General features: G+C 42.7%; 1 protein-coding gene across 1 annotated transcript in view; it reads left to right on the plus strand.

Annotated features, from left to right (window-relative positions):
- The window catches only part of CASQ2 (calsequestrin 2), a 69,370-nt gene that overhangs the window by 12,515 nt on the left and 42,264 nt on the right, over window positions 1-14,591 (plus strand). The window contains exon 2 of the mRNA XM_032154894.3: window positions 12,104-12,188. Coding sequence (XP_032010785.1) covers window positions 12,104-12,188 — 85 coding nt within the window. The remainder of the gene's footprint in view (window positions 1-12,103; window positions 12,189-14,591) is intronic.

The following is a 14,591-nucleotide window of genomic DNA, read 5'->3' on the forward strand; positions in this document are numbered from 1 at the left end:
CCTCCTCCCAAAGGTATAAGCATGTATTTATTTATTTATTTATTTATTTATTTATTTAGAGACGGAGTCTTGCTCTGTCACCCAGGCTCCCAGGCTGGAGTGCGGTGGTGCGATCTTGGCTCACTGCAACCTCTGCCTCCCTGGTTCAAGTGATTCTTCTGCCTCAGCCTCCTGAGTAGCTGAGACTACAGGCGTGTGCCACCATGCCCAGCTAATTTTTATATTTTTAGTAGATACGGGGTTTTGTCATGTTGGCTGGGCTGGTCTCGAGCTCCTGACCTCAGGTGATCTGCCTGCCTCAGCCTCCCAAAATGCTGGGATTACAGGGACGTGCCACCATGCCTGGCCCCCAAAGTTATAAATTTTAAAATGGGGACGTGAGATACCATGAAAGTCACCACTGCAGAAATATTATAAGGGCTATTATGATATAAGGCAGTAAAATTAAAAGTAAGAAATAAAATCTGATTCCAAATCACAAGATTTTTCTTTACTCAGCAGCCCTACCCTGTGGCAGTTTGAGCTTTACAGGCTGGTGCGGAGTATTTTTGCATAATTGTCAGCTTAGCTTTAGTGCACATTCAAAATGACTTGTTCCTGCTAGAAAGTCAGCCCCCTGAAGAACTGAGCCTGTTCAAAGAAGCCTCTAAGGCTTCCCTTTTTATAAACTGGATGTGGTAGGCCAGAATTATCCAGATAAGCTGTTTCTGTTTGGACAGCCATTCAGGAAAGGGGCCAGTACGGCATCTTGCAATGTGGTGGGCTAGGCAAGCCAGAGCCGCTTCTGTGTGCCCGGAGTGCCAGTTCCAGGAGCTCCCACCTGCTGCCCAGGTGCCCCAAGCCAGACAGGCCTCTCCTCACCATCTGCCTTGAGCTGAGTGGCAAGGAGAGCCAACAGGTACTCCCTCACACGTTCACCTGCTTCTACCTATACAACACACACAATTACTCTGGCCCTGGATATCTAACTGTTAGCCTGACCACACACCTCCGATTTATGAAGGAAGTGAAGCATCCTCCAGACACAGAAGAAGAAGTGAATGCAACACATAGATGACTATTGGCAGTAGCACCTAGCAGTGTGAGATGCACAGGCTTTGGAGTTAGAACCAGCTGGGATTGAGTCCTTGCACTAACTGTGTGACTGCCCGCAGGTCACTTAGCTCCTCAAGGCTGAGTGCTGACTTTATAAAATCTAAGCCACAGTACCCTCCTCATAGAGGTTTTAAGAAGACAAAACAGGTAACATGTGTGAAGTGATTGGCACACGCTTGGTGCTCAGTGAAGGGCTGCTCCTGAAATCGTTTTGTATGTGAAAGCACATTGAAAACTCCCACTCTCCACTCAAGTTAGTTATCCATGGCATTTGCTGTCATTAGCAGATGCTATCAAAATAAACACTAGTCAGACATTTCAGAAAGTTCAGCCAAGCAGGGACAGATTCCTCTTCTGCTTATTGCACTGTGGAAACCATAAGTCAAGCATCTCTTCGTTCAATCATTATTTTACATTGATGAGGCCTCTCCATGAGAGGAAGCACCCCACCCCCTTTTGAAAATGAGGTGTACCAACCTCCAATGAAGGTTAGTTTAAAAAGGGGTGATCTCTCTGGCTCCAGAAAGCACTGAGTATCATGTGGAACTTTTTCCCAAGGAGCGTTGGAGGGAGGGACTGCCAGAGGAGGTCAGGGCCTCGGCTTCCAGACTGCATTTTCACAGGCTCTGGGGCACAGAATTCTGTTGAGAAAAACTGGAAAAGGGCATGGCCTTGCCCCACGTCAGTCAAATTCACTCTTTAGAAATTCCATTGCAATAATATTTTTAGATAAAACAAAACAAACCTGGCCTTCAGGGACAGCTTCCCTCATTCTGTCAGTTTGGACATGGCAAAATGCTGCACAATAAAAGATTGTGATTTTGTGTTAGAGACCGGAAGAGCCACAGCTCTCAATGTGTGGGCCCGAGACTGGCAACCTCAGCAGCACCTGGGACCCGGGCAGAAATGCAAATTCTTGGGTACCATCCCAGACCTGCTGAATCAGAAACTCTGGGGCGGGCCCAGCAATCTCTTTTTACTGGCTGCCCCTCCAGGGAATGCTGGTGTGCACCCAGGTTCTAAAACCACTGACTTAGTGTAGTGGGGTTTGCCCTGTAGTTAATTGGTAGGGAACTTTCACTACGTACTTGTATACATGATACTCCTGTGAGATTGGATCTCATTTTTTTAGATAAGGAAATTGAAGATCAGTTAAGTTGTGACTTGCCCAGAGTCTCACAGCTGGTAAGTTGCAAAGCCAGGATTTGGGCCCAGGTCCCTCAGAGGCCAAGGTATAGGAACAAAATGTAATGGATGAAAGTTTGGGCTCTGGAGCCAGAGTGTCAGGGTTGAAATCCTAGCTGGGTCACTTAAGCTCTGTGTGTCCCCGGGCAAGTTGGTTAACCACTCTGTGCCTCTATTTCCTCATCTGCAAGCCTCTACCTCATGAGGATTTTGTAGAGATTCAATAAGATAATTCTTGTAAGGCAGTTGGAGCAATAGCTGGCACATAGTAAACACCCAGTAAGTGCTTTTTTAAAATTGTTGTTGTTATATAGCCTCTCAGAATTGTGGGGTGGAAAAAATACATAGCATCTTCCCTTGGGTCTTTTCCTTGGCATTGACCAACGTGATAGTCCAAAATGCCAAAAAAAGCAATCAACAGCCTCCCTCTCCCCGAAGGCTCTTTCAGAGGCCACCTATTCCAGCCCTAAAGAGGCCCCCGATACGCGCTTGAATCCCGTAAAATAGCTGTCCCTTCATTGAGCCAGCCTCCTTCGTGAACACATCACATGCCAGCTGCCCAGCTATACATAGCTCAGGCCTACTTTGAGGGCGGCAGAAAGTGACAGGAGATTACCGGAGAGAAACGTCAGCTCTCTGATTTCAGGGGAGGACACACAGTTGTTGAATTGCTTGACATGTTGCCAGATGGCATGAGGGACAGTGGGTACAAACAGCCGTTTGGCTCTTGGCTTACATGAAAACAGCAGGGTTACAGCCAGGGTGTTTTTAATGACTGGCCTGAGGGACAATCACTTGGAGCAGAGATCTGTGACATTTTCCCCGAGGCTCAACTTTTTTTTTCAGATTCTTGGCCCTGCAGAAAGTAATCCCCACCCACCTCCTTTCAACAAGTAACCACCTCCTTTTTCTTTATGACCCTCCACCTCCTCATCTTCCCTCTGACTGTGTAGTAAATTAGTCTTTCTCCTCTACAAAGACAGCTCTTGGGAAATGGTACAAATGTAACTTTCTTCCTGTCTTTCCTGGGTTAGAGCTGGTAAGTCCTAGGAAGAGACTGGATTGGGTGGGGTCTTTATGGAGGTATTGGATGTGCTGCCCTGGGAGCCTCAGGGGCGGGCAGTCACGCAGCACGGGGCACCCCTCTCACTCTTGTGTGATGCCTTGAATAAGCGAGCCACACCTGCTGTAACATGTCCTTGCCACCCACCCAGCGGTTTAACTCCCAGTGCTTTGGCTTCTGTCTCAGCTCTTCTCTAAAAGGTCACCCGTGACTTACCAGTCCTGAGATGAGAGGCCTCATGGGGGTCTTACCCCTCCTTGACTCCCTGCAACATTTGATATGACCACCCGCTCCTTTGTGACTCTGAAGTCATGACACCAGGATCCTTTCTCTCCCCGCACTTCTCCCATAGCTCCGCTCTGCTTCCAGGGTAGGCTTCTTGCTCTTCCTTCTGAGCCAGCCAGCCTTTGACCCTGTGGCTTTCTCTCATACTCGTCTCCCAAAGATGTCATCTGTCCTCAAGCCTTCACCTCTCACGCGGGACCTCTCCCCTGAGCCCTAGATCAGCACCTCTGGGTCTGGGCTGGACTGCCGTGACTGTGAACTCTCTGGGTCTGAATCCATGCTGAGAAGCTTCCCCAGTTCTGTCATGCTCTCCTGCCATCGCTGTGTGTCCTCCACTTCGTTTCCTCATGGGAGACCCTCAAACTGTTGTGCCTCCTCCCTCTTCTTTGATCTCTCTCCCTTTTCTCTCCAAAACCAAGGAAGACTTACCAGGTCTGACTGATTCTCACCTTGTAGCACCACCTGCATGAGTCACTTTTTCTCCCACTGACACTGTCTTGGTCTGAGATCAGAGAATCTCTCACACAGACTAGGACATCAGCCTCCCAACTGGTGGCCTTTCCTTTCCACTCTCCTTTCTGTCTTCTCTACACACTCAGATCCACTCTTGCCAAACACAACTTAGTCATATTACTCTTCTACTCACACAACCCCCAAATCAGAGCTTCCAGTCCTGGTAGTTAAGTCCTTCACACTTTTTTTCTAATGTGATTTTAACACAGGACTTCTTTCAGCATCCCAAATAAGCCCACTGCTCAAGTAGGTCAGCCTCTTCTCCTGCACACCCCTGCACATTCCTACCTGCAAACCTTTTCTTATACCATTTCTTCCTCATGGGATGCCCTTGCAGCCCCCCTCCGCCTATCCACACACTCCTCCTCCAAGGTCTAGCTGGCCTCCCCTTTTCTAAACAGCCTCCCTCTTCATTCATTCATTTACTGAAGAAACTACTGGTTTTATTTTTTTTATTTTTTATTTTTGAGATCTGATCTGTTCAGGTATTATGCTAGGTGCTAGAGATAGCATGGGAGAAAAACAGACATGGACATAGAGCTTACAGGCTACAACATGGACAATTGCTAGACAAAGACTCATATAAATTAATGTGCACTTGCAACTGTGAAATGGTTGCAAAGGAAAAGCATGGGGTGATACAATCAAGGGTAAAAAGGGAAAAATTGAGATTGGGAGTCAGGGAATGCCTTTTGAGGAACTGATGTTTAAATGTAGACTTCAAGGAAAGTAGAAACCAGCAAACAGTCGGGGAAAAGGAATTCTATTTGGAGTGAAGGGTGTGTGTAGAAGCAGAGCATGTGTTGGTGCCTTTGTGTGAGTTAGAACAAGGTGTCCCTGCCAGAAGCTGAAGCTTCAACTGGCCTAGGGCTTGAGAGCACAGCTGAAGGAGGTGATCCTGTGCAAACACCTGAGCCGGGAATAAGCTTGATGTTTTGAGGAGCTGAAGACAATTGTATTAAGCAAGAAACAGAGTGACCCCAGATGAGGCTGGAAAGACAGGTGGAACTAAGAGTGCAGGACATTCTTGGCCATGTTAGGGATTTAGGTTCATCCTGAGTGCATGGAAATTTAATCCACAGTATTCATCACAGCCCACTGGGCTCTGCAGGATTTGACCTCCCAGCCCACAAACTCTCTCAGTCTCCATAGCTCTTGTTTTTTGTCCTATTCCTGTGGCACCTAGAGCTATTTTTTTTTTTTTTTTTTTTTTAAGACGGAGTCTCACTCTGTCGCCCAGGCTGGAGTGCAGTGGCATGATCTCGGCTCACTGCAAGCTCCACCTCCAGGGTTCACACCATTCTCCTGCCTCAGCCTCCCAAGTAGCTGGGACTGCAGGCTCCTGCCACCACGCCTGGCTAATTTTTTTGTATTTTTTTTTAGCAGAGACAGGGTTTCACTGTGTTAGCCAGGATGATCTCGATCTCCTGACCTCATGATCCACCTGCCTCGGCCTCCCAAAGTGCTAGGATTACAGGCATGAGCCACCGAGCCCGGCCCTAGAGCTATTTTTTAAATGAATTTCCTACCTCATTAAATCACAAGGTCCTTGGAGCTGACATGTGTCTTACACATTTTTGTTAACACAGTAGGTTCTCAATTAATAATCGTTCTCTTTCCATTGCAATACTTTACACTATGGCGTTTTTGAATTGGCACAAAATCCAAAACCCTAGCCAGCTGTCATAATATTAAGAAGAAAATCTAATGTTTACTAAGCACTTACTGCATGCCAAGAACTGTGCCAAGCACTTTACATGCATTATTTCAGTTAATCATCAAAACAGTCCCATTGAATAGATATTGGTATTGTCCACTTTTTACACTGGAGTCACAGCACAGGCTTGTGGACAAGTCAAAAATCCAGGTCTCTGATTCCAAGCCCTGTGCACTTAACAACTGGGACATAGTATCCATGAGTCATTTATTCATTCGAAGACGAGATCTGCTTGGATCCACCCTGTCATTACAGGGGTAGCAGTGGTGCGATAAATACCTACAGTATACAATCTTTTAACAAGAGTAAAGCTATATTATAAATATCCAATTCTTTCCTATTGAATTATGCATATTATTTAAATAGAACTTTTTAGGCTGGGCGCAGTGGCTCATGCCTGTAATTCCAACATTTTGGGAGGCCAAAGTGGGAGGATTACTTGAGCCCAGGAGCTCAAGACTAGCCCTGACAACAAAGCAAAACCCTGTCTCGACAAAACTTAGAAAATTAGCCAAGTGTGTTGGTGCAGGCCTGTAGTCCCAGCTATTCAGGGGGCTGAGGTGGGAGGATTGCTTAAACCTGGGAGGTCAAGGCTTCAGTGAGCCGTGATTGTGCCACTGCACTGCAGCATGGGAAAAGGAGTGAGAACAGGTCCCAAAACAAAACAAAACTTTAAGGACCTTAAAAGAACTTTTAAAAAACATTTTTTGTACTCAAAAGAATCAGCAATGGTTAAAACAAATCGTAATGTTTCTAGAAAGAATGAGCACTGACCAATGCCCAGAGGCTGTATATAACCAACTGATAAGAGATAACCACATTCGCTAGGATGCACTATCTGAGAGGTAACTAACCAACCAAACAAACCAGCAGAGAAACAGTTGTACATCAACAGGAGAAAATTGCAATCCTGTCTGAAAAGTCTGTACTAGTTTTCTGGGAATTTAGGAGATATATTGACTCTACCTTTTTTTCTCATGTATGTAACTCTTTGTCACTGTATTTGATGACAATTGCCTCTAACCCCTTGGCTCACAAGGCCCTTGAACTTGTGAAGTACTTGGACCAATCCACCCATTCATCCACAAGTATGCTGAGTGTCTCCAAGAAACTGCAAGATACAAAAGAAGCACAAAACAGGGTCCTTCTTCTTATGGAGGAAAGAGTCACAATGTAGAGACTATACATAACTCTAATGACTACACAATAAGTGCCAGAGTACTGTGCCCTTGTGAGGGGATTTTGGAGTTCCAGAGAGGAGAATGGGGTGAAAGATGAACCTGGAGCTGGGCTCTGCAACCAAGGGTGGCCAGGACTGGTAGCGACCTGAGAATGCAGTGAGACTAGGCTGCAGGAGAGAAGGGAACACGTGAGCTGGAGATTTAGGGCCAAAGCAAAGGTGGAAGCAAGGCCAAGCCAAATATGAGAGGTAGACAGACTCCTGCCTGCCCCACTAGCCCAGCAGAGGCTCCTGGCGGCCATGTCAGGAGTCACCTACCTGGCACCCTTGGCTCCCATGAAGGAGACTTGCTAGGACTGATGGCAGTGATCACAGAACTCAAGTGGGCAGGCTTTGGGTCTTATCAGTGTGGGAGGCAAGAGTGATGGGAATTCTGGAGGGATTTTGACAAACGGAGCCCAAGAGGAGGTGGGAAAGTCTCAGCTAGCCATGGGATCCTGGCCCATGTGTTATTGCCTGCTCTGTCTCTCCATCTATAGCACAGGACAGTGATTGGCTGTATTTAGTCAACCAGGGAATCAGGAAAAAAGAATCGAGTTCATTTGAGATAGCACCTCCCACTCATAAATCTTCAAAAATCACATATAAATATCCATAAGATAACCAGAAGGCCATGCTTTACATGCCTACAAGAGGCACACATTTGGATCTACCTAAAACCAAATAAAACATGGTAGTGCATACCTAGGAGAGATCAGAGTTAAATTATCTGTTTAATTCTCAGAGTTAATTTCTTATTTTATGTCATTGGTTATTCTTACTATTATGAATACTTCTCTCCTATGCCAAAGGTAGAGGGGCTTAAAGAGCCCAGCGGTTAGAAGAGCACTGTGTCATATCACTTTGGATGTGCTGACAATCATTTATAGCAGTGTTTTTCAGAGTGTGGTTTGAGATCTGCTGTGTTAGAATAATGGGGTGTGGTAGTGTGGTTTATAAAAATGTAGATTCCTGAGCCCCACCCAGGTCTATTTTCTACTCTCTTGTGCTGAGGCCCAGGAAGCCCCACTTTAGTCTCTGGGTGATTCTTATGCACACTGAAGTTTAAGAACCACTGTCAGAGGCTCATGTACTAGGAGTAAGGAAACTTACTATACCACAAAGCCATTAGGTCCCATCATTACTGACTCTGAATGATACACAAGGGAGCATTTAACTTAAGATTTTGACAGCACTAAACAGAACACAGGGGCTTATGTTGGAAACCAGAAAAGTCATTAAAAAATGGCCTTGTCTAACAGACTAAATGAAATAGAGTGAAGCCAAGTGACTTGCAGAAAGGTTGGTCTGTTTGGGCACTGCAGAAAATCTCAAGATGAGTCATACGTAAACACTGATGATGCCTTTCATCCCAAGTTTTGCCTAGTTCCAGCCAAAATAAAAGAAATAAGAGAAAACTGAATGAGGGGTGGGGGTGGGGCTTGGCTCATTTGTTACCTGCCATTCCACTCCCACCCCCCAGTCCCCAACCACCAGAGGTACTCCTCAGAGCTGCTCTTGGTGCTTCTGCTCACAATCCTTGCTCTTCGAGGAAGGGAAATGGTTAGAAGCCAGAGAGAAAGAAAGAGGCTGGGAACAGATGAAAAGGTGTGGGAGAGAAGAATGAATATGCAAAGAAAAACCTCAAGATGTTCAAAAGAGGAACTCTGAAGGAAAAGACACAGATACTGGGAAAAATGAAAGGAAGACATAAAAATTAAGAAGATATGAAAGAAACAAACATAGAAAAGAAAGTAGAGGGATTTATAGTATGAGTTGTAGAGCCAAACAGACCCGGGGTCAAACCATCAAGAAGACAATAAATCCTAAACGTGTCTGGACCAAACAATAGAACTGCAAAATACACAAAGCAAAAACTGATAGAACTGAAAGGAAAAATGAACAAACCTCTACGACTGGCAAACAAATAAAAAATTTAAGAAAACAAGGTATTCTTACCACCACTCTTATTCAAAATAGTGCTAGAAGTTCTCACCAGTGCAGTAAGAAAACATAAAGAAATAAAATGGCATGAAGCTTAAAAAAGAAGAAATTATTTGCAGGTAACAAAATTGTCTACCTAGAAAAATCTCAAGGAATCTACAAAACAAAAACCTCTTAGAACTAATAAGTGAGTTTAGCATTAACATAAACAAATTAATTGTATATCTATATACTTGCAATAAACACATGGACATAAAAATTAAGAATACAATACAATTTACAGTAGCTGAAATAATTTAACTGATTAGATATAAATCTAACAAAATGTGTGCAAGACTTGTAGGCTGAAAATTATGCAGTGCTAATGAAAGAAACCAAAGAAGACCAAATAAATGGAGAAACATACCATATTCATGAATTGGAAGACTCAACATAGTAAATATGTCACTCTCCACAAGTTGATACACAGATTTAATGCGATTCCTACCAAAATTCTAGTAAGTTTTTTTGTATGTATAAACAAGATTATTCTGAAGTTTATACAAAAATGCTAAAGGACTAGTATAGTTAAAGCAGTTTAAAAAGAAAAGAATAAAGTGAAAAGAGATAGTCTACCTGCTTTCAGATATACTTGATCCTAGCTACTGCAATCAAGACTATGTGGTGTTGGCAGAGGAACAGACATATAGAGCAATGGAACAGAATCGAGAAACCACAAATAGACCCACATGAATATGCCAACTGATTTTTGACAAAGGTACAAAAGCAATTGAATGGATGAAAGACAGCCTTTTCACCAAAAAATGTCGGAACAGTTGGACAAAAAAAGAAAAACCTCAACCTATCTTAAATTTGACTCAAAGTGAATCACGAACTTAAATGTAAAATGAAAAACTATAAAACTTTTAGAAAAAATAGGAGAATTCAGGATCTGAGGCTAGACAAAGAGTTCTTGGACTTAACATCAAAAGTACAATCCATGAATGAAAAAAGTGATCAACTGGACTTCATCAAATTTGAAAATTTTTGTTCTGTGAAAGATCCTGTTAAGAAGATGAAATAATTAGGATATTGAATGTTCTCAACACAAAAAAGTGATCAATACTTGAAATGATAGGTATGTTAATTACCCTGATCTGATCAATATACATTATATGAATCAAAACATCACTGGGTACCCTATGGATATGTAGAATTATTATTTTCCAAATAAAATAGAAGATGAAATAACACACATACAGAGTAAAAAAAATACTTGTAAAGCATATATCTGAAAAAGGACTGGTATTTAAAAAACTCTCAAAATTCAACAACCAAAAAGCAATCCAGTTGAAAAATGAGCAAAAGGTGTGAACAGGCATTTCATAGAAGAGAACATACATATGGCAAATCAGCACATTTAAAAATGCTCAACATTGTTAGCCAGTAGGAAAATGCAAATTAAAACCACAATGAGATAGCACTACATACCTGTCAGAATGACTAAAACGAAAAATGGTTATGCTATGAAGTCCTGACAAAGATGTGGAAAAACTGGATTATTCATACCTTGCTCATGGGAAGGTAAAATAATACAGCTACTCTGAAAAATAGTTTGGCGGCTTCTTTAAAAACTAAACATGTAACTACCATACAACCCAGCAATTGTACTATTAGACATTTATCTCAGAGAAATTAAGACTAATATTTAACTCAAAAACCTACACACAAAAGTTTATAGCAGCTGTATTCATACTAGCCAATCACTGGGAACAACCCACATATCCTTTAATGAGTGAATGATTAAATAAACTATGGTACATTCATACCATACATTCAACTCAGCAATAAAAAAAAAAAACAGCATATTGATACATGCAAAAACCTAGACAAGTCTCTACATAATTATGCTGAGTGAAAAAAGTCAGTCTCAAAAGGTTACATACTATATAATTCCATTTACATAACATTCTTGAAATGACAAAATTATAGGAATGGAGAACAAATTAGTGGTTGTCCAGGGTAAAAGAGGGGATGGGGACACGAACCAGTGGGTGTGACCATGAAGGACAACAGAGGGATCCTTTTGGTGATGGAAATGTTCTGTATCTTAACTGTATCAATGTCAATATCCAGTTTGTAACATTGTACCTCCGTTTTGCAAGATGTTACTGTTGAGGGAAACTGGATAAAATGTATATCTCTCTGCATTATTTCTCACAACTGCATGTTAATCTACAATTATCTTTTTTTTAAGTTTAACTAAAAAAAGTAGTATTAATATTTCATGATCTGTCTGGTAGCATCTCCATTCTGTTTCTGTTTCAAGTCCCTGTTCAAACAGATGGCAAGAATAAGGTCTCAGTCCTGAAGTAAGCAAGTATTCCCTACTTGCTCATATCTGCATTGCAGGAAGCTTAACATAATGCCAATCTTGTGCTTGGTGTCACCATCTATGCCGGTGTCTACCCAGAGACGTTTTCAGCTATCTGTCCATCTAGGACACTGCTGCATCCTCCTGGCCTTTGGAGCCGAACCCCTGACCCCCAATAATCTACTAGTCTCAGTGTGCTTCAGGGAACCTTGAGAAGACATCTCAGGTCTATTCACCCAATGGGCATTCCTACTTCACAAGCCCAGGAGTGGGGGAATTGAGGGCAATGCTTGGATATTGAGGACATAGGCCTCCTTTATTCTTAGGTCCTCTTGTGTTCCCACTCTACCCCAGGTATATTTGGCAGCTAGAGAAAGGCTCAGGGCCTCTCGTCAGGCACCCATGCTTCCTTCCTGATTCCTCTTTCTCCCGATCCAGGTTTTATCTACTCCAAGAGCAGAAACTGGTGTGTGACAGTGGATATATTCTTCCAAATTTTGTCTTAGGTCTGCTCCTCAGATTTTCCCTCCTTGATTCTCAGCATTCTCCTGAATCATCCTTCTCCTGAGGGGTCAAGAATACATTTCCTTTGCTGCTGCTCAACTTGGTCACATAGTAACAGAAAGTATAGAGGAAACCCTTCCGTTGATACATGAGGATAGTAATCCTGTAATATATTCTACCATCTTTCTGCCCTTAGCACACTCATCTTTCCATTTGTTTCTTCAGCTTGTGGCCCAGGTCCTTGAACATAAAGCTATAGGCTTTGTGATGGTGGATGCCAAGAGAGAAGCCAAGCTTGCCAAGAAACTGGGTAAGTGTGATTTTTGAGATACTGTATGTGGGAAAGAAACAAATGTGTCTTGCAAAAGGAAAAGTACAGTTGCAATTATTCTAGCATAAGCGGACTATCTTTTAAAATATGTAAAACGATCCTGCATACCTTCATCTTTGGTTGGAGAAGAGTTTCGTAAAAGCAAATATAGGCCTGAATTGAATGGTTTCACATTAATCATGTAAGAGATTGTTGTATCAGTACAATGAAGAGAGTTTCTTCCTGGAGAAACTGATGCTAAAAAGTCAAGCTTTTATTTTCAGCTTCTAAAGCAAGCTAAAAGTCCAGTTTCTCTTATCTCACCACTGTGGTGATCTCTCTGAGAGAGTTAAAAATTCTCTTCTTTCATCACATATTATTTCGTTGCCTTGCAGCTGAAGCAGCCAACAAAAGACAGCATTAATAGTAATAATGCCAGGGTAACAGTGCTTTTTAAATTTAAGGCTAAATCCCAGTTGGGCATTATCACCAAGGATGACAGGGAGGACGTAAGTGAGGTATGGTTAAGTGACTGCACATGGAAGTTGTACTCTCTAGTGTCGATATGTCATGCTTAAGTGCAGTGCACTTCAGGATTCACAACCCTGTAATCCCAAAGAGAGAGAATATGGGTAGTTCCTCTGGTTTTCTTTTTCTTTTCTTTTTTTTTTTTTTTTTTTTTTTGAGACAGAGTCTCACTGTCACCTAGGCTGGAGTGCAGTGGTGTGATTTCTGCTCACTGCAACCTCTGCCTTCTGGATTCAAGTGATTCTTGTGCCTCAGCCTCTAGAGTAGCTGAGATTACAGTCACACGCCACCATGCTTAGTTCATTTTTTTTTGTATTTTTAGGAGAGTCAGGGTTTCACCATGTTGGCCAGGCTGGTGTTGAACTCCTGATCTCGAATGATCTGCCTGCCTCAGCCTCCCAAAATGCTGGGATTACAGGTGTGAGCCACAGCTCCCGGCCCACTCCTCTGATTTTCAAACACTGACACACATGTACTGCCCATTTGGCTTTTTCTGCATGACCAGTGAAGAATGGCTATTAAAAAAATAGCGAGTTATAAAACAGGATCTTTGAAGAAAGGTTAACTGGATTTGGAGTAGTAAGTACAGAAAAAAAAAAAAAAAAGATTAGTGGTGGCTCAATAAATACCTTCAGGTACATAAAAGTCCATTATCTTGGAAAATTACAGACAACTCTTTTCTATTTTATTTTCAAGAAGACCAGCCTTTTTTAAAAAAAAAAAGATTTAAATTATAGGAAACTATTTAGGACTATACAATGATAATGAGTTATTAAGAATGTCTGGGCACTTTGGGAGGCCAAGGGCAGAGGATTGCTTGAGCCCAGGAGTTTGAGACCAGCTTGGGCAACATAGCAAAACCTCATCTCTACAAAAACTTTAAAAATTAGCTGGGCATGATGGCGTGTGCCTGTAGTGCCAGCTACTTGGGAGGCTGGGATGAGAGAATGGCTTGAGCCAGGGAGGTCAAGATTGCCGTGACTTCTGCCTGCATGATTGTGCCACTGAACTCCAGCCTGGGCAACAAAGTGAGATTCTGTCTCAAATAAATGAATGAATGAATGAATGAATGAATGAATAAATAAATAAAAATAAAGAATGCTTGGGATGTCTCTTTCCCTGGAGACATGTTGAGGGATATTTTTCTCCCTTGAGTATGGGAGCAAAATATGTTAAACTCTTTCCCTAGAGTCAAAAACAGTTCAATGGCTGGGCTCAGTGTAATCCCAGCACTTTGGGAGGCCGAGGCGGGCAGATCACAAGGTCAGGAAATCGAGACCATCCTGGCTAACATGGTGAAACCCCGTCTCTACTAAAAATACAAAAAAATTATCCGGGCATGGTGGCAGGCACCTGTAGTCCCAGCTACTTGAGAGGCTGAGGCAGGAGAATGGCTTGAACCCAGGAGGCAGAGCTTGCAGTGAGCCGAGATCACACCACTGCACTCCAGCCTGGGGGACAGAGTGAGACTCCATCTCAAAACAAACAAACAAACAAACAAACAAACAGTTTAATGAGTTCTGTCTCCTCCCCCAGAAGTCTCTTGATGCCTTCCCATTGGTTTAATGAGAAGTTGAATTTGGGAGAATTTCCAGCAAATTTAGTTAGAGAAAAATACTAGTGTCCCAGTGATCTAAAAAGTTTGGGTGGACAAGCTGGGCAAGTATACATAAAAATAGACTAGCAAGGAATATGATGGGGCTTGATACACTGAAACAAGCTCAGTTTGGAAGAGTTGGGGCAGGTTCCTTCTGGTTATTTGATCCCTGGGGGTTTATAGGACAGTGGAGGTATTTTGTGAACCTGCTCCTTCATCTTCATTCCTCTTCCATTTGCCTTATTTTGGCCTCTATCAAGTTGTGCCTGAACAATTGC

This window comes from Hylobates moloch, unplaced genomic scaffold, assembly GCF_009828535.3.
Source record: "Hylobates moloch isolate HMO894 unplaced genomic scaffold, HMol_V3 SCAFFOLD_5, whole genome shotgun sequence".
In the NCBI taxonomy this organism is placed as follows: Eukaryota; Metazoa; Chordata; class Mammalia; order Primates; family Hylobatidae; genus Hylobates; species Hylobates moloch.